Source organism: Lineus longissimus, chromosome 14 (assembly GCF_910592395.1).
Source record: "Lineus longissimus chromosome 14, tnLinLong1.2, whole genome shotgun sequence".
Classification (NCBI taxonomy): domain Eukaryota; kingdom Metazoa; phylum Nemertea; class Pilidiophora; order Heteronemertea; family Lineidae; genus Lineus; species Lineus longissimus.
This window is the reverse complement of record NC_088321.1, coordinates 16,605,867-16,626,796: the sequence shown is the minus strand read 5'-3', so window position 1 is coordinate 16,626,796 and position 20,930 is coordinate 16,605,867. Positions and strand designations below refer to the sequence as shown.

Sequence of the window (20,930 nt, the reverse complement as noted above, 5' to 3'; positions counted from 1 at the left end):
TCTTCTTTGCCTCTGGCTTCAATGCTCCGTTCTTGTTAGTTCTTCACCAGCTCAAGAAGAAGTGATGCTAGTTGTCAGTAGGTAGGTGTTACTGTCTCATTTATTGCAGCATAATAAACCTAGAAACTCTCTTAATAATTATTATGATATTAAATGACGCAGAAAAAATAAGTGATGAGGTCTGTTTGTAATCACTATCTACGCTGTTGTCTTTCAAGACAAGACCAGTGTTTCATGCTCTTGAGTTAGATAAGATATTTGATCATTTTGGGAGCAACCTACATCATGACAAGAAGGTAGCCGCCAGTTGTAATTGTTTGGAGTAAATCAAAGTGTTTCAAACTTCAGCATTCTACAAAGTTAATCTTACCTGATATAATGGAAGTGCTTATCCTGTTTTCATTCTTATCCAGGTAATTTCCCACTGAGTCACAGTGAGTGAGCCAATGATTGTAAATAGACTTGAGCCAAAAGAATACGAGTGGTCCATATCAACCTGACAGATACTGACAACCTTCAACACCCTCCTGACATGGACCTCACAAAAGCAAAAGATCTGTTGAAGTTCCAATCTTGTGTGCAGTTGAAACTGCTAAAAAGATTACCATCTAAAGTGTGACAATATCAATTAATTCCTACTCCAAAGGGGACACTTAATAACCCTCGCTCGCCAGTGTGACAACTTGTGTCGTCTGAAATGTTACGGAATGTGTGGACTTTTCTTGTGTTTTTATGTAAATTCAAACAGAAATAGATTTATGGTAACCAGCTGATCATGTTTGTCTTGTTTTGTTTTACACAATGGTCTCTTCCGATGAAATGTCCTCAAGACTGGTTGTCCCTAGTCATGAAGTTGTCTCGGTGGTCTCCTGGAAGTTAATCCGAGGACATTTCTGGCCCAGTCATGTTGCAGCCTTGTCTGTGTTGATTACCCGGTAAAGTCTTTATATATGTATGCTCAGTGGTACAACCAAGGATGTGCTAATACTGCCATGGTTGAGACAGCACCCTTATGGTGTTCCCTCAGCAGAGGAAGTGCGTGTGACGACATCAATCCAGAGAGGATATACCCCCGCAGGATATACTGATGTGTGGAGGATGTGGCTGGGCTGCTCGTCACATGATAGTGATGTCCCTCTCGAGGTAAGATGCTACCCCCGTCTTTCTATTAACAACTACCATAGAATGCCTGTGTAATGTTGGCCTATTTCAGGCCTATTTACTGGGCTACTGTATGTATTGTTGGCCTATTTCAGGCCTATTTCCTGGGCTGCTAATTGACAAGTGTAAATCTATGGATGCAGATCCACAACAGATGTCGGTGAGTCTAGATATCATGTAATATACAGTTTATTCCTCCATGTACAAGTTGTATAAACATCACATTTACAAAGATCATTAGGCAGATTTAAATGCATCCGATAGATTGTATCCTGGAGAAGTTGTAACCAATCAGAATGATCGTAAAGCCCTGTAAAACATTCCAATTGAAAATTCAAGGCCTATTTTAAAATTTTTCTGAAAGAATTTTCTCATCAGAAGCGATCTCTCCATACAAACGCTCTGACCAGCATTCACTATGTCAACAAAGTGTTTACAACGTGGTTACTATGGTTACAGATTCTCCAGGACACTTGAACACAATTGCACCATAGTACATGTACTACTGTGTAATACTAAAACCATAGAAAAGCAAAGAATTTGGCAAAAATGTCATCCAAAATACATTTAAAGTAACTTGTGTCCTCCCAAGGGGAAATAACTAATGTGTTGACTTTAAACCCCAACTCTCGAGCCCGGATGACTCATCCATCCAGGTAGCTTCTAGTGCATAGTTCTAGAATTCATTGCAATATACACAATATCAACCTTTCACTGTTGAGTCCAAGAGCAATGATCAAGTGACCTGTTTACCTCAACCTTTTATCCGGGTTTAAAACCTTCAATTTCTTCAAACAACGTTGTAATACATTTCTCCAAACATATTTATGAATATCTCAGGCATCACAATAGATACAAAGAAGGAAGTAGTATCAAATGTAGCTTATAACCCAAGCTATAATGAACATGCGAATAATTCCATAGGTCCCAAATGTGTCTTACTACCCATTCTGGTGTAAGGGGTCTCATCCCCCCCCCCCCCCCCCCAAACAAACAAACAGGTTAACACCTCCAAAACTGACAATGTATACACAACTATAAATTATGCTTGAAACAGACTGCACTGAATCAAGAATAAATAATGACTATTCTTGATTGAAGAGGTAAACACACATAAAAACTTCCTAACAAAATCACCAAATTCCCACCCAAAATGACTTCTAACCTAAAATAATCGAATCATGATCATTTAAATGGAAAAGATCATTTCTGTTCCCAATCATTCGAAAAACAACCCACAGATTGACGTCCTCTCCAGAGATTGTGCCCCACATTGGAAATATATACAACATATTAATAAGTCCAATACAAATAAACTGATAATCTCATCATCATAATATATTCAAAATGGCAATAAATTGCATAAATTATGCTAAGAAGCTTTATACAAATATCTAATAAACAGGAGTTGAATTTGTCCTTCCAAAATCTACGGAAGATTCCATCATAAAATAGAGATAAAAACTACGGTGAGTATGGATGATACAGCCATGCCCTAGGTTGAGGTCACGTCTGCTCAATCAGTGAGGTGAATCATGTAACATCATATGCATTGTAAGAACATTCACTGCAAGACGGTGGAATCAGGCCTGGCGCTCATGTATGATAAAGATGATCTGAACTGGCGGCCATTACTACCCGAGGAAACATGTTTTGATTTCATCATGTTGAGGAGAATGGGCTCCAGTATGTATGCTACCACCTGAATCACAACTCTCAGACATCACTGCTACTTTCCCAGACAATATATCATGAGGTAAGCTCCACTGATGACTCAAAATATATCCACATGGAGGCATATGAGGATGTATGTGTTGCACATTGTCTGCAGTGAGCAATTCTATGCTCCAGATGATGTGAGGGCAGAGTGAGACTCGGACCAAGCTTTCCAATCTCGTCTCGTAATGACCTTCCTCCATATTCTATCCAAAAGCCATTTTCAAGACACCACATGGTCACTATAAAACTAATCGACCCTGACCATACAACCTTCAACTAATCCACCCTGACTATACAACCTGCAACTAATCCACCCTGACTATACAACCTGCAACTAATCCACCCTGACCATACAACCTGCAACTAATCCACCCTGACTATACAACCTGCAACTAATCCACCCTGACTATACAACCTTCAACTAATCCACCCTGACTATACAACCTGCAACTAATCCACCCTGACTATACAACCTGCAACTAATCCACCCTGACTATACAACTAATCCACCCTGACTATCGTCAGGGTGGATTAGTTGAAGGTTGTATCCCCCCTGACTATCGAGTTTGACTCGTACACACAACCAACGGAGAAGGATATTTACAAACAAGCCACTAGGTGGCACTTTCAGTCTTTATCACAATTCTCCGTAATCGGCGTATTGCTATAATGACGTTTCATTTGTGCGTGGGCGTTTCACCTCCTCCTCCAGGTGGACGATCCGTTGTCGCAGCAGTTTAATCTGAAAGGAAAGTGTTGTGGAATATCGTATTATTCAGTTGACCATATTCCCCGATCTCTCAAGAGACCTGGCTTCATGGTGATGTTTAGAGACACACCAAGCAGCATATAAGGTGTAGACATCCCGATCAGCTGCAGGGAGGTGTGTGATAGGCAACTAGCTTAATTTATGTTGGGCTCCCAACATAAAATCTATGTTGGGCAGACTATGTTGGGCAGTTTATGTTGGGTAGACAATTGCCTTTGTAGGCATATGCATGGTCAGAGTTTAAACCACCTGCAAGGAGGATACCGCGGTGACGTCACATCACGTGATCCCGACCCATATTAGTGATCGCTATGGCCAATCAGATTCAGTCTACTGACAGCACCAGCACTGAACACATCTCCACGGCTCACTGTCTGGTGCGCTCATGTACACAAAAACACCAATAGACATGAAATATTGCAATACCTAGTATGGATTCTTCCTGTGTAGAATAAAATTTACAGAGCAGATTAACTTCCACGAATAAAAAAGACGTTTGGCGTGGCCAAAGTGCGGAAATAATGAGAAATAATGTCTCCGCTAAAATACACTACGAAATACACTAGGCAATGCACTACGCGATACACGGTAGAGATGCAGTTGAGTTCGTTATTGTTTTGGCTTAGAAGCCCGCCCATATCATAATATATTCATGTATTCATGAAGTATGAACTCATTTCTGTCCCATACAACTCTAAGAACAGTCAATTTCTCCTTAAATCATCACCGAAACCGCGATATCCGCAGGAAGATTTCGTTCTAGTGTCCGAAAATGCATGATCTTACAGGGGCGCTAACTCGACAAATAGAGGGGATCTATGGGGATCTATGCGAGTTTTAGGTATAACAGGTCTCGAACTTGTAAAATCTGTAAACATACCTCCAAATCCCATTATGATAATGAAGAGATTGCCCCATATCTGGGAGACTGTTTTGAAACCATCGCTAATTTTGGAAGATCGGTGCCGGCTATTTGGTTTAAAAAACCCTATTTTTCCCCATCAAAACAGCACTTTTCATTATTCAAATGATAGCTTATTGTCTGAAGACTTATTTCATAGCAGAAAAGTACTAATAACTCTGATTTGATGCGAAAAATCTAATTTTTTTGATGACTTGATTTTCCCTTGGCCGTGGATCGAGTTTGTTTACAATATGAAGCGCCATCTTGGAAAAGCCGTGACGTCACCGCGGTATCCTCCTTGAACCACCTGAGTCTGGTCCAAGCCAGGTAGATCTGCCCAAAGCTTCTACTAACCTGTGTTTCATACTGTTCTCGAAGATTCTGCAGCTGAGCTTCCATCTTCTTCATCTTACTCTGGTACTTTTTCTTGGCACGTTCGAATGCTGAGATGAGGGCACTGAAATATTTCAACAGAGTATGAGGTGCAACAATACCAACGGCAAGAGGCTTCCTAGCTTTTTAAACCTTCTCTTAATCACTTCACTCACAGATGTTCCACTCTCGATGGCTTTCTATAGCATCACTCATGGCAATGGCTCCTGTATTCACCTTCCTTGTATCTAGCATCATAACACCTGTATTTTTGGACTATCGTATTTCCTACTCATCAACTAAAAGGGAGTTAGACATTATATGATAAACAAAGAAGCACTAAAAGACATGAGCACACCTACCTATTCGCTTTCTTCAAATCATTCACAAACTCAGCAGACTGTTGATGGCGCACTTCAGAATTCCGCGACAATTTCTCCAGCGTTGCAACGAGGTCATGAACCCGCGCCTTAAGTTTGCGTTCGCGGCGTAATGATTCCTGTAAGTCTTGTTGTACCTCACTGGGACTGTGCACGCGCTGGTCGGCCGGCGATGCATTGGAGTTCTTATCTGAAGAAGAGTCACTGTCGGGATTCTGCAAACAGCAAGAAGATGGTTTAGTGCAGACAGAGATCAAACTAAAGGGACTTGGAGGAATTTCAAATCATTCTTCATTACGCAGAACAGCCATCGAGAAACATTTTGGGATCATATGAGCAACCAGCATACAGAATAAAATTGAGATGAAGAGTTACCTTTTCTCCACGCCTCATCCTTTCCTCTCTCTGTAACCGACGGTGATACTCCTTCATCTCTGACTTGAGATGTTCTATCTGGACAATATAAGCCTGTTCCTGCGACTCCTTGCCGTTAAGACGCAGTTCAATGGACTTCTTCTCCCGCTCCAGGAGGTACGAATGTGCCTTTAACTCGGCCTTCTCCTCCTGCAGTTGGAAGGAAATTGATTACAACACGGCAGAGTACAATATACAAGAGCTTCACTCACAGTCAAGTCATTGCCACCAATGAGTATTGCAGGTACCGATGGGAATGCAGTTGCAGGCTTTCAAGAACTACACTCACAGTCAAGTCATTGCCACCAGTGAGCTTCACTCACAGTCAAGTCATTGCCACCAATGAGTATTGCAGGTACCGATGGGAATGCAGTTGCAGGCTTTCAAGAACTACACTTACAGTCAAGTCATTGCCACCAATGAGTATTGCAGGTACCGATGGGAATGCAGTTGCAGGCTTTCAAGAACTACACTCACAGTCAAGTCATTGCCACCAATGAGTATTGCAGGTACCGATGGGAATCCAGTTGCAGGCTTTCAAGAGTTACACTCACAGTCAAGTCATTGCCACCAATGAGTATTGCAGGTACCGATGGGAATGCAGTTGCAGGCTTTCAAGAACTACACTCACAGTCAAGTCATTGCCACCAATGAGTATTGCAGGTACCGATGGGAATGCAGTTGCAGGCTTTCAAGAGTTACACTCAAAGTCAAGTCATTGCCACCAGTGAGCTTCACTCACAGTCAAGTCATTGCCACCAGTGAGCTACACTCACAGTCAAGTCATTGCCACCAGTGAGCTACACTCACAGTCAAGTCATTGCCACCAGTGAGCTACACTCACAGTCAAGTCATTGCCACCAGTGAGCTACACTCACAGTCAAGTCATTGCCACCAGTGAGCTACACTCACAGTCAAGTCATTGCCACCAGTGAGCTACACTCACAGTCAAGTCATTGCCACCAGTGAGCTTCACTCACAGTCAAGTCATTGCCACCAGTGAGCTACACTCACAGTCAAGTCATTGCCACCAGTGAGTATTGCAGATACCAAACTTTGTGAGAACTCTACCCAAGTTACCACACAGACCAACCAGATCACATGCTAACCTTCATCGCCATCAACTCTTGCATGAGCACAGCATTCTCCAGATCGAGCCTCTGAGCCTCCGGGTTCTTCCTCGCCTCCATATCGAACGGGTCAATATGGACGCTCTCTAACTCCATCATCGTCATAGTAACTGCCGAGCGATCATTCTTTAATTGTTGGATGTATTCTCGTAACTTCTTCTCGTCCATTTTGGAGAATTCCGAGTCACCGTTACTGCCAGTTGAACTTGTCGTGCTGGAAAAGGAGGAAATATATTCACATCTTGAGAAATGTCCTCAGAGAGGTTACTTTCCAAGGTGTGGAACTGCAGTGGCAAGAGAGAAATGTCCTCAGAGAGGTTACTTTCCAAGGTGTGGAACTGCAGTGGCAAGAGAGAAATGTCCTCAGAGATGGTTACTTTCCAAGGTGTGGAACTGCAGTGGCAAGAGAGAAAAATGACAGATGCTTGAGTTAGGCAAACATGCTTGTTATATGTAACCTGCTACGTGATCGCCATATAGATTGTGTGGCTTACTATGGGGAGCCATTGCTGTAAAAAAAACTCAATTTGGCCAAAAAGTGAGTTAGGTACTTGCGTTATTAGTGTGACGATAAGTGGGTTTCCATGCAATACTGTTACTTATATTGTCATCCTTTCCAATGAGATTCACGGTTCAGCCAAGGTAACTCGTCAAGATCATCTCACTGTCTTCCCACTCGGAGACAGATGAGACTCAGACCCGAGTCACTGGTCACCCCATGTCAACACCAAGGCTTCCACACAATCAAGCCTTGTCTAAACCACTACACCTCCGGGTCCTCAATATTTCTATCAATCGCACAAGACGTTTACCTGGTTGTGCGACTGGTTGATGATAGCTCCTCCCAGGGAGCCGTGTGACACCCTGATGGCATGTGGATCCCAGAGTTACGATCTAACCGCTGTAATAACTGTTTGGCCACATTCTCTGTCATCTTCCGCGTCGTGTGCGTGCGCTGGAGGAGGGAACTAATGTCTTCCTGTTCATCAGCCTCTGTTACACCAGCTGAAGGTCAAGGTCGAGATTAATCAGTTACCATGGCAACATTGCAAACTTATGCACAAGATCAAGTCCAGGAATATTTGGGATACAGACATCTAAAACTGTAGACGAGAACTACTTTATTCAACCAAAAGATAACCGAAATCCAAAACATTCTTTGATTTTATACAGAATCTCCCCTGTTCTGAATGATCTCAGGCCTTCTCCACACCAGTGGCCTTCTCCACACCAGTGGCCTTCTCCACGCCAGTGGCCTTCTCCACACCAGTGGCCTTCTCCACACCAGTGGCCTTCTCCACACCAGTGGCCTTCTCCACACCAGTGGCCATCTCCACACCAGTGGCCTTCTCCACACCAGTGGGTCATGTTGTATATTGAATAACAAAGGCCATCATCAGGTCCACACCTACCATAAACTGGTGCCACACTGTCTGTGGTAGTGAGTGATCTTGTGGACCAAGTCTTGGCACAAATCTAACCAATGAAATACGTACCAATGCTTCCTAAGCCAGCTGCGCGACAGTTCACCAACAGGACACCGATCTCACTCTCTTGCAGTGCTGTGAACACATCATACACCTCACTCAACTGATCTGTGTAGTTTACTGCCAGCTGAAGGGCCATGTTATTCGACTCATATTTCCCCATCAAAACACTCAAGCGATCCGCATGTGATTTACTCTCATCGAGGGTGATTTGTAATAAATCGTTCTGAGATTTCAGATTGTCTATTTTACTTGTTAATCTTTCCACTTCGATCTCAAACTCCCGTATAATCTCTGCTGGCACCTTGTTGCCATGGCAACCTTGGACAAGGTCTTGCATATTACAGTGGTCCTGGAGGTTCTGGGAGAGATGCTCCGCTACTTTAGAACTTGGAAGCTGAAAAACATCAACACAGTCATGACAACACTAACAACCTGACACTAACGCAAGGAAACACTCCAATGGAGAGATAACCAAGGCCATCAGAGAAGCCCTACACTCCCCCAAGGAAACACTCCAATGGAGAGATAACCAAGGCCATCAGAGAAGCCCTACACTCCTCCAAGGAAACACTCCAATGGAGAGATAACCAAGGCCATCAGAGAAGCCCTACACTCCCCCAAGGAAACACTCCAATGGAGAGATAACCAAGGCCATCAGAGAAGCCCTACACTCCCCCAAGGAAACACTCCAATGGAGAGATAACCAAGACCATCAGAGAAGCCCTACACTCCCCCAAGGAAACACTCCAATGGAGAGATAACCAAGACCATCAGAGAAGCCCTACACTCCCCCAAGGAAACACTCCAATGGAGAGATAACCAAGGCCATCAGAGAAGCCCTACACTCCCCCAAGGCAACACTCCAATGGAGAGATAACCAAGGCCATCAGAGAAGCCCTACACTCCCCCAAGGAAACACTCCAATGGAGAGATAACCAAGGCCATCAGAGAAGCCCTACACTCCCCCAAGGAAACACTCCAATGGAGAGATAACCAAGGCCATCAGAGAAGCCCTACACTCCCCCAAGGAAACACTCCAATGGAGAGATAACCAAGGCCATCAGAGAAGCCCTACACTCCCCCAAGGAAACACTCCAATGGAGAGATAACCAAGGCCATCAGAGAAGCCCTACACTCCCCCAAGGCAACACTCCAATGGAGAGATAACCAAGACCATCAGAGAAGCCCTACACTCCCCCAAGGAAACACTCCAATGGAGAGATAACCAAGGCCATCAGAGAAGCCCTACACTCCCCCAAGGAAACACTCCAATGGAGAGATAACCAAGGCCATCAGAGAAGCCCTACACTCCCCCAAGGAAACACTCCAATGGAGAGATAACCAAGGCCATCAGAGAAGCCCTACACTCCCCCAAGGCAACACTCCAATGGAGAGATAACCAAGGCCATCAGAGAAGCCCTACACTCCCCCAAGGAAACACTCCAATGGAGAGATAACCAAGGCCATCAGAGAAGCCCTACACTCCTCCAAGGAAACACTCCAATGGAGAGATAACCAAGGCCATCAGAGAAGCCCTACACTCCCCCAAGGAAACACTCCAATGGAGAGATAACCAAGGCCATCAGAGAAGCCCTACACTCCCCCAAGGAAACACTCCAATGGAGAGATAACCAAGGCCATCAGAGAAGCCCTACACTCCCCCAAGGAAACCCTCCAATGGAGAGATAACCAAGGCCATCAGAGAAGCCCTACACTCCCCCAAGGAAACACTCCAATGGAGAGATAACCAAGGCCATCAGAGAAGCCCTACACTCCCCCAAGGAACATTCCAATGGAGAGATAACCAAGGCCATCAGAGAAGCCCTACACTCCCCCAAGGAACATTCCAATGGAGAGATAACCAAGGCCATCAGAGAAGCCCTACACTCCCCCAAGGAAACACTCCAATGGAGAGATAACCAAGGCCATCAGAGAAGCCCTACACTCCCCCAAGGAACATTCCAATGGAGAGATAACCAAGGCCATCAGAGAAGCCCTACACTCCCCCAAGGAACATTCCAATGGAGAGATAACCAAGGCCATCAGAGAAGCCCTACACTCCCCCAAGGAAACACTCCAATGGAGAGATAACCAAGGCCATCAGAGAAGCCCTACACTCCTCCAAGGAAACACTCCAATGGAGAGATAACCAAGGCCATCAGAGAAGCCCTACACTCCCCCAAGGAAACACTCCAATGGAGAGATAACCAAGGCCATCAGAGAAGCCCTACACTCCCCCAAGGCAACACTCCAATGGAGAGATAACCAAGGCCATCAGAGAAGCCCTACACTCCCCCAAGGAAACACTCCAATGAAGAGATAACCAAGGCCATCAGAGAAGCCCTACACTCCCCCAAGGCAACACTCCAATGGAGAGATAACCAAGGCCATCAGAGAAGCCCTACACTCCCCCAAGGAAACACTCCAATGAAGAGATAACCAAGGCCATCAGAGAAGCCCTACACTCCCCCAAGGAAACACTCCAATGGAGAGATAACCAAGGCCATCAGAGAAGCCCTACACTCCCCCAAGGCAACACTCCAATGGAGAGATAACCAAGGCCATCAGAGAAGCCCTACACTCCCCCAAGGAAACACTCCAATGGAGAGATAACCAAGGCCATCAGAGAAGCCCTACACTCCCCCAAGGAACATTCCAATGGAGAGATAACCAAGGCCATCAGAGAAGCCCTGGAGTCGTACAGTAGAAAAAGAGATGAAAGAGCTTGGTCTGGGGGGGAGATCTTCAGACAGGCCTCTGACAGGGTGGGGACTGTTGACGGTAGCCTGATGTGCCTTGAAGGCCAGGGATGACTATGTTAGCACAGCTTGGTGGGACATGTACTACTGAAACCGTTGTCGCTGTCAGTGACAACATCCAGCAGTGTATACCCGGAATGCTAACCATCAGAGTGGCATGTTGAAGTGTAAGCAGATTTCGTTCTGAAGCGCCCTAGTTGACAACTGTGAATCACTGCTGTGACAATTTGCTTCCTTCAGATGAGAACATTTCTTACCCCTTGGGAGCTGATTTCAGCACCAAATATTCGATCTCCTCCGGTACCAGGGGGCTTTGGTTTCAACCGCTTCAACTCGGCCACCTTGGCAATCTTTGACGGCTCCGAGCTGACTAGTGCCCCGTCAAGCCTCTGTTGTTGTTGTTGTTGTTGTTGTTGTTGTTGTTGATGGGCGGGAGATCTCATGGGCGATGGTGGAACCCAACTCCTAGAGGGAGATGACGGACTGTCATGAGTTTTGGACTGGAGTTCTCGGATCTGAAATAGTACATGTACATGTGAATTTCAGGCAATTAAAGTTGAGGCATTTCAAAGCGAACACTCAAACAAATAATTGGTCATTTGAACCACAAACCTGTGAAAACACATATCACGTTTTTTATAACAGCCAATATTTGTCTCATGCCACGCTAGCGAGGGACAGATTCCAGCTGTCTGATAACCGCAGCGGCAGGATACAGTTACCATAGCATCCTAAACTCAAACTAGATAATAGCCTGCTGTGCTAGTGATTGGTGGAAGCAAAATCCTAGCTGAATATGAAGACAAAAACACACATCGCTGCAAGCCCTCACCTGACGTTTCAGAACCTCTCTCTCCTCATGGAAGTTTTCAATCTCGATACGCAGTTTATTAATCAGCGAATCCTGATCATTTAACGTCCCCCTCAACTCGTGATTCTCCATCTTGATGTTCATCACATGATCTTTAGGATTCACACCTTCCGTGCCGGAAGAGTCAGACTCGGGTAGCATATGGCCATCAACTTCTTTACAAACCTACAGTGGAGACATCATGATTATCAAATGGTGGCAGAAAAAGTGAAACAAAATGACAGCTCTCAAATTACCGTCAGAATCTGTTGTCAGATCTCAGTTGTAGTGCTCGGTACGGGAGATGATCATTCCCACCAAGTCTGTCCATGTGACAGTCTGACTTGAGCCCACCACTGGGAGCGTGAGCCATCACAGCAGACACAGGTACTCGACTGTACATGTGACAGTCTGACTTGAGCCCACCATTGGGAGCGTGAGCCATCACAGCAGACACAGGTACTCGACTGTACATGTGACAGTCTGACTTGAGCCCACCACTGGGAGCGTGAGCCATCACAGCAGACACAGGTACTCGACTGTACATGTGACAGTCTGACTTGAGCCCACCACTGGGAGCGTGAGCCATCACAGCAGACACAGGTACTCGACTGTACATGTGACAGTCTGACTTGAGCCCACCACTGGGAGCGTGAGCCATCACAGCAGACACAGGTACTCGACTGTACATGTGACAGTCTGACTTGAGCCCACCATTGGGAGCGTGAGCCATCTACTAACCTTGTTCCCCTCCAGTGTGCCCTCCTTGAGGTACGGCTGGAGAGTGATGTATGGTTGGGTTGTTTCCGACTCTGCACCATTCTTCTTGTTCTCACCAATACGATTCTCTAACTCTGACACAACACGTGATAGCTCAGCATTCAAGTCTTGGCCAAGTTCTGCAAATTAAACAACACTGCCTTTAGTCAATACTTGTCACTTACTGTGAGCCACTGACCTTGCCACAAGAAGCCTTGAGTGCCAAGGCCTGCTAGGACATGAAGGGGATCATCTTGGTCCAGGAGCAGCAGGTGACCTTGCCACAAGAAGCCTCGAGTGCCAAGGCCTGCTAGGACATGAAGGGGATCATCTTGGTCCAGGAGCAGCAGGTGATAGCTGATAGGAACGTGGACACCAGTTCCAACATGCCACTCAAAAGGATTAACGTTTTTAGACAAAATGAATTCAGTGTTTTTTTCATCGAAACCGAAACTGTTTGAAGGAAGATGGCCAGACACCTACCCATGCTTGCACATTGTGAATCATTGGCGTTATTTCCGTTGATACTATTCGTCTCTGAACCTTCTTCATATTCATCTTCCTCCCGGATCACGTTGATCTGCGTCCGTTCGATCTTCCGCCGTAACTCGGCGATGACACTGTGAAGCTCCGTGATCCTCTCCTCATATCGTAGACTCTGCTCGTCTAACCGGTCCTGCCATTCTCGCTGCATTGTGAACTTCTCACTCTGAAATAACCAAGCAGTCTTAATAACTCCCCTTAGATGGCGCACTCAGTCATGTGCCTTTCAAGGTCAGTACGAACATTGACATTGAGGACAGCTGATGACGTCGTGATTTCTTGAAATCAATAATGCTCGAAAAGGCCTTTGACACGGTGATATTAGTGATTGTAATGGAAAATATGTCACGCCGTGTTGTAATAGCAGAAGTCCATGGTGTTCTAACCAAGGACTGCCAGGTTTAATGACAAATGCTTGCTTAACTATATGTCTGCATTTTGGGTCTACCGGAGAAGTCTTGATTAGACAACCAACAACATCCACCGATGTACTAAGTCCCTGCTTTTTTCTTTTTGGGGCAATAATTCAGTTCCCAGGAAAAGTTATCAGCCACTGATAACCAACAAAGACACCCTAGTGTAAGAGATGAGAGAGGGGATGGTCCAGCATAACAGAGAAGCAACAGAATATGACAAGACGCCACCTATCAAAACAACTTGACCATCTTGACTGAGCACATCAGTTCAAGGTCAAAACAACATGATACTGTAACTCTAACACAGACTATCATCTACACCATGGACCCTACCTGTGAGGTACACAGCTGCAGGGAAGAAAATAAGATAAAGTATGTGTACCATGTTTGAGGCAGAAGATTGAGTCGCAGTGATTTCAATCAACCATTAACTTTTCTCAAGCAGGTATTTGACACCAAAACTAGAGCGTCCCCTTGAGACATGATTGCTTACAACAGGCTATCGTTCAGTGTCACAAGAAAGAATGAGTAATGTCTTCTATATAGACTCTGGTCATGTCTGGTGATCTTTGAGCAGCTCTTAGCTCAGCCATCCTGATGATATTCAAATGACTTCCTAATAGAATCACCAACACTTTTTGTTTGTTTGTTGGTATGCAAGCACATAATCAATGTCTAAACTGATGTGTATATTGCTGACACAATGCACTGGATACAGGTTTTCATACCAACAGAAAAACAATAGGGAACTGGCACACGAAAAACATGGCCAGCTTCATTCAATTGTTTCACTAATTCTCCTAATTCAATACTTGGAGAATCAGTTTATCTGCGCTGGTTCAACTTGTAACAGCATGCAGCACATAAATACCAGTTCAAAGTAAAGAGAGTTTACGAAATCAGTGCCAGGCATCGAAACAAATGTGGTTTCCAAAAGACCAGTAACATCCTGATTTCAGCAGACCTCATGTTTTTCAATGCAATGCATAAGAGTTTAGGTTTGATAGCAGGGAACCTTTTTGGAGAGTTCCTTTAAAGAACCAACTGATCGGCCCATCTGGAGAAGTGAACCTGATCAACTTGCCCGTACGGCCCATCTGGAGAAGTGAACCTGATCAACTTGCCCGTACGGCCCATCTGGAGAAGTGAACCTGATCAACTTGCCCGTACGGCCCATCCAGAGAAGAGAAACTGATCAACTTGCTCGTACCTGTGTTTTGCTCAGCTGCTTTTCCAGCAAGTCACGCTCTGTCGTCACATGCTGGAGGCGGTTAGACATATCCCGCAGGTCTGTCTTCATTGAGGCGATGGCCGCCAGGTGGAGCTGTAATAAATCAAACCAAATATCACATCATGGTCACGTTCCATCTCGTGTTCAATCTGGCCAACATCGTTTTCTACTCTTTAAACAGGGAACAAAAGACAATATTCCAGTTCAAACATCAGGGCTTTGGCCACACTGCCTTCAAGCTTTGGCCGTGCTGTCATTGATCTTACAGGGTTAGAAGTTCTTCACAACACTTACTGAATTGGCCATCTCTAAGCAGTGACTCGTGTTTGGACTCTCAGTAATCTTCTGATAGATCTCCGGCTCAGACGATTCAAACAGCTTGTGTAACGTTGGTGGTTCCGGGCCTAAGTCTTGAGCACCACTGTCATAGCCGATACCAGAGTTTGCTGGAAGACATGAGAGAGATAGAAAGTTGTAAAAGTCATGCAAGAGTTTCATTACGCAAGACTGAATGACCAGCTTCTCTAAAAACATCTTGAAAACAAGAGTGTAGCGATGACTCAATGGATGAATCTGTTCCTTACATAACTGACAACATTGAAAAAGGTAGCAAGAAACAAAATCAGAAGGACGCCAGCCTCTAGATGATACCCAAGGAGAAACCCAGGGGATGAGGATATAACAGAGTGTGGTGATGGACATCACAAAGTTCATGAAGTTAGGTGGCAGTATCTTTTGTGACCTCAGAGAGCAGATTTGTGTCTACCAATTGAGAATACATCATAATCTGAGAGAACTTCCTCGTTGTTTTTCGGCATCTGCCCATTGAGAATAGCGGAAGGCAGAGTCAATCTTTGGGGACTTTCTGGGCAGGAACTGAACTTTCCTACTTGTTGAATGCAACCTTCATCTCCTGCTTATTCCCACCTGTTAGATCTCCACTGAACCAATTACCTGTTAGCTCTGATTACCCAAATACCCATCATGAAGGTAATGATGTGTACCGGTAAAGGTCAGACAGCTTATATCTATCAATCTGCAGCAGGGCAAGAATCCACTTGTAGTCTTTGTTGTGAGTTTGATTTGCCATTGAAGGGTCCCAGGTAGGCCTAGCGGACATAGCCTTAGCCAGTTAGGATTGCCAGAGGAGGGTTTGTTGACTCTAACCTCCGTGAGAGTACCTAGCACCCTGCTACAGACATTAGTATGAATAGCAATTTGTCATGCTAATGACATTTCCCAGTTGTGAGTTTGGCACAGTGGACATAGCCTTAGCCAGTGAGGACAGCGAGGAGAGCCGACTTTGGTCTCTGTTGTGAAATAACCTAGCACACTGATAGACAATAGACGATAATTATTACAGCTCATTATTGCTGTGGTTGCAGAGATAAGAAGATTGTTATCACTGATACCATTCCCAGCTAGAGGTGAGCTCACAGGTGGCAGTGCGCCTGATAAACAGACCTCCTCATTTCTAACTGAGAACTGCCTTTGGCTCGAAATAATACTATCTTTTTTGTCAATATACAGTCCCAACCTTACTGACCATTGCTTAGCAACCAGGTGGTTGCCTTGGAGAATCCTAGGCAACTGTGAATTTCAAAAGTCTGGACTTCATTTTCAAAGATGAGACTTAGGTGGCTTTCTCCTCCTGATAATCAAGTAAACGGTGAGCAAGGAAACCTGACCGACATCAGGTGAGCTCAATGAAGTTTGTTGACAATCGACCTCCCGAACTAACATGAAGGTTGTTATTCTGCACATTCTCTGACTCAGGCCGTTATGAACACTTGTGATCAGGCTAGACTGGTAACTAGCGTAAGTAAGGAGATGTTCAAGGGATGGATATCTACAACCTGATGTTGCAATCTTGCTCTTAGAGTTGGCAGATCGTGTAGAATCATTGATTGCTTCCCGCGAGGAGAAACTAAGAAGGTGTTTTGAGATGAGTATCTGAAATTGTTCAGCTGGTGATACGGCTCAAATGATCGTAGAGATAATTAACGTAATGAGCTAAACCTAGGTAAGACTTAACACCACTCAACATCATCAATGGATAAACGCATTCTCCTAGTTGCTTTGAAAATGTTAAAAATGATAAGTTTTCATAAGAAAGAGCTGTCACATTCTGAGTGATTTCATGTAATTATGCTAATGTAACCACTACCACAATGGTAATGTCTGCTAATGTAACCACTACCACAGTGGTAATGTCTGCTAATGTAACCACTACCACAGTGGTAATGTCTGCTAATGTAACCACTACCACAATGGTAATGTCTGCTAATGTAACCACTACCACAATGGTAATGTCTGCTAATGTAACCACTACCACAGTGGTAATGTCTGCTAATGTAACCACTACCACAGTGGTAATGTCTGCTAATGTAACCACTACCACAGTGGTAATGTCTGCTAATGTAACCACTACCACAGTGGTAATGTCTGCTAATGTAACCACTACCACAGTGGTAATGTCTGCTAATGTAACCACTACCACAATGGTAATGTCTGCTAATGTAACCACTACCACAGTGGTAATGTCTGCTAATGTAACCACTACCACAGTGGTAATGTCTGCTAATGTAACCACTACCACAGTGGTAATGTCTGCTAATGTAACCACTACCACAATGGTAATGTCTGCTAATGTAACCACTACCACAGTGGTAATGTCTGCTAATGTAACCACTACCACAGTGGTAATGTCTGCTAATGTAACCACTACCACAATGGTAATGTCTGCTAACCCAGCAAACAATAACACCATAATGCAGCCTTTCTCTGCAGCACTATTCAAGTTGTTTAAAATTGCAATTAGCAGAATCTAATTGCAATGAGCTTGTTAATGTCAGAGTGTATTGTTGTGGGGAGGAAATGAGCACGACACATTGTACCAAGGTTTTGTTAGGGTGTGAGTCATTTTGCTGATGTGAAAGGTGGTCTGGGCATGGCAGAGTGGGACATGCATGCAGAGGAAAGTGATATTGATGTGACTGGAAATGCCATGGCAAGACACTGGTACCGAAACAAACAGAGTAAATAATAATGATGGGTGGCTGCCACATAGTCCACCAGTTCTGTGCTGACTTGGGTCAGTGGTACTGCGGTCCTTGATAATTACTGATACTTTTAGGTTCAAAACAGGTGTTGACAGCCAGGACATGCTCAAACAGTTCAATACCCTTGGGGTTCCCCATTCATGCTGTATGAATAAAGACATTGGGAGTCACGATGCGGGCTGGCTTCCTCCATGTAGGACCAATCTTTGAACTTTCCAATTATACCACACCATCTTATTACGTCTGAACCAAACAGTGTTGGGCATAAAAAGAGACCCCAACCCATGTGAATCATGCGTCAGGAAGCGTTGGGAAGTTAGTATTCAAACCATAACTGTTATCGCTTCCACAATCGCCCACTTGTGAAATGAATATGATTAGTATTCATGTGTCCAGGAAACCAGTCAAGTCCTGGGGGGGGGGGGGATGTCTCACACCCAACTAATGTATTTTCCTACAGGGGACATACTCGGGGACACAGAATTACTCAGGGTAAGAAAAGTGTCCTTGCTTCTTAACTAATCCCAAACTCTTTGCTAATTTCAACCATAGTTGCATGTCTTACCTGATCAGTCATCAATCAGTACCGAACCCACATATTTCACATCAAAACGTTTCTTATTTAGCCAAGAATATCAAAAGAGATCAATCGATCAAAGTCATGTAATCCGTAGTAGTCAGACCAATCAATCAGACTCGTTTAAGTCAACACCTCGCATCATTAAATAAACAGCGAATCACCAAACACAACTCACTTTTTATCCACAAAGAATTCTGAACTTTTTCAATCCATCAAAATCACACATCCTCCACTGAAACCACCATGTTGAAACAGATTAGAAAGAACATATTTCACCTTTTGCGAATCATGTCGATTGTAGGCGGTATTTTTTGCTCCAGTCTTGTGGATGTTCCAACCTCTACTCACATCCTACATCCCTTGAAACACATCATCAACTTCCACTGACTCAAACCAGCAGACTTTGGAGCAGGGGGAAGGAGGTCATTTGATGGATCACTACACAGTGGGCCTACTGAGGCTGTTACAGCAGTTGAGGCAACGCATAATTCACAACCAAGTTGTTGTGTGAAGAGATTTCTTAGCATGCTCACATGCCTCACCCTGACTGGCCATTAACATGACCAGTAATACGGCCATTGAAGCCTATTGAATTCAGTGAAATGATTCAAAAGTTCAGCTCAGAACTTCAAAGAATGCCTGGTGAGGAATGCTGAATTGAAACTCTTGACTTCACACCTTCCCCTTGAACTCTCATGGTTTCCGGTCAGTCAGGCACACAAACTACTCAACTGGACTTTGATTTTTGTCAGCATCTCAAATCACACCAAATTCAAGACTGGCGCCATCCTTTGAAACGGATGATTATTTTCACAATTAATTGATGCCGAGAAGCAAACAAACATCTCCCAGGTGGAAGATGAACAAACTGTCCAAAGTCTGCAAGTGTGTTGGGGGGGTATTAGATACAATCAGTGCATGTGTGTTGGGGGGGGGTATTAGATACAATCAGTGCATGTGTGTTTGGGGGGGGGCTTCTCATGAGTAGTCGGTGGCCATTATAAACCTAGCTGGGATCAAACGTCACATGCCATGTGGCTCCCTGCGTGAGGCTGTCAGACATGACGTCATACAGGTCATCTATAGAGCAGTGTTTTAGATTTGCACCCAGCACTCAGCACTTCAACACTCTACACAGGTTTCCCAGTCATTAATGGCTAGCAAAAGAAACACTGACTGAATGACGTGTTCATGTGAGCTCAGGATTGGATTTCAAGTTTCAATCAAACCAATGAGTGTATTTCCTTCCAGTGGCTTTCCACCTAGGGAGATCAGCAATACTTCATTAGTTTCTACCTCCAACACTCCATTCACCATACAAAACATAGTACATTCATGCAGGTTCTAGATGTCTACTCACAGATTAACATTACACTCACAGCCTCTGAGGGACATTTGTTTGGGTTGTTGTTTAGGGGGTCTAACAGTTCTCAGGGCAATGTCACCTCTGTCCATGTATGTATGTATGTATATACCATATCTAAATTTAAGCGCCCTTTTCGGATTAAATACGTTCAAAGGCGCTTTCACAATATTTATAACAAAATTACAATCGAAAAAAGATGGGTCTTGAGCATCGTTTGAAATGATGCAAGGCTCTTTGCCTGCCGGACCTCAAAAGGGAGCCTATTCCACAAAACAGCTGCGGAGAATGAGAAGCAGCGCTCCCCATATTTGCTCCGGGCCCTTGGAAGTACTAGTCTATTGTCATCAGCCGACCGAATGTCTCTTCCTGGCCTATAGATATTGACCAGGCTTGACAAGTAGCCAGGCGCTATTCCATGCACACATTTGTCCATGAGAGAAAAACCTTTATTGGGGAAATATTTGTAGGTGGACATCTCATGAGGAGGATCAGGTCTTGTTAAAACCACATCTTGTATCACTATCAGAGCCCAGTAGTGATGTACGCTATCAGAGCCCAGTAGTGATGTATGCTATCACTCATATCAGAGCCCAGTAGTGATGTACGCTATCAGAGCCCAGTAGTGATGTAAGCTATCAGAGCCCAGTAGTGATGTAAGCTATCAGAGCCCAGTAGTGATGTACGCTATCAGAGCCCAGTAGTGATGTAAGCTATCAGAGCCCAGTAGTGATGTAAGCTATCAGAGCCCAGTAGTGATGTAAGCTATCAGAGCCCAGTAGTGATGTAAGCTATCAGAGCCCAGTAGTGATGTAAGCTATCAGAGCCCAGTAGTGATGTAAGCTATCAGAGCCCAGTAGTGATGTACGCTATCAGAGCCCAGTAGTGATGTAAGCTATCAGAGCCCAGTAGTGATGTAAGCTATCAGAGCCCAGTAGTGATGTAAGCTATCAGAGCCCAGTAGTGATCTACGCTATCAGAGCCCAGTAGTGATGTACACTATCAGAGTCCAGTGGTGATGTTGTTGG

The 20,930-nt window shown here is 44.5% G+C and overlaps 1 protein-coding gene across 4 annotated transcripts in view; it reads right to left on the bottom strand.

The window, feature by feature from the left end:
• Positions 1-1,334: 1,334 nt before the first annotated feature.
• The window catches only part of LOC135498837 (colorectal mutant cancer protein-like), a 32,208-nt gene continuing 12,612 nt past the window's right edge, over positions 1,335-20,930 (bottom strand). For 2 of the 4 annotated variants that reach the window (XM_064789308.1, XM_064789310.1), the window contains exons 3-16: positions 15,192-15,343; positions 14,877-14,990; positions 14,000-14,014; positions 13,191-13,416; positions 12,690-12,847; positions 11,931-12,134; positions 11,356-11,613; positions 8,346-8,733; positions 7,662-7,854; positions 6,829-7,063; positions 5,681-5,869; positions 5,288-5,520; positions 4,908-5,010; positions 1,335-3,622 (exon numbers count right to left, since the gene is read on the bottom strand). In XM_064789308.1, coding sequence (XP_064645378.1) covers positions 3,545-3,622; positions 4,908-5,010; positions 5,288-5,520; positions 5,681-5,869; positions 6,829-7,063; positions 7,662-7,854; positions 8,346-8,733; positions 11,356-11,613; positions 11,931-12,134; positions 12,690-12,847; positions 13,191-13,416; positions 14,000-14,014; positions 14,877-14,990; positions 15,192-15,343 — 2,546 coding nt within the window. In that variant the 3' untranslated portion in view covers positions 1,335-3,544. Of the gene's footprint in view, positions 3,623-4,907; positions 5,011-5,287; positions 5,521-5,680; positions 5,870-6,828; positions 7,064-7,661; positions 7,855-8,345; positions 8,734-11,355; positions 11,614-11,930; positions 12,135-12,689; positions 12,848-13,190; positions 13,417-13,999; positions 14,015-14,876; positions 14,991-15,191; positions 15,344-18,714; positions 18,757-20,930 lie in introns of those variants that run through there. The other 2 variants (XM_064789311.1, XM_064789309.1) reach the window with 2 other exon arrangements.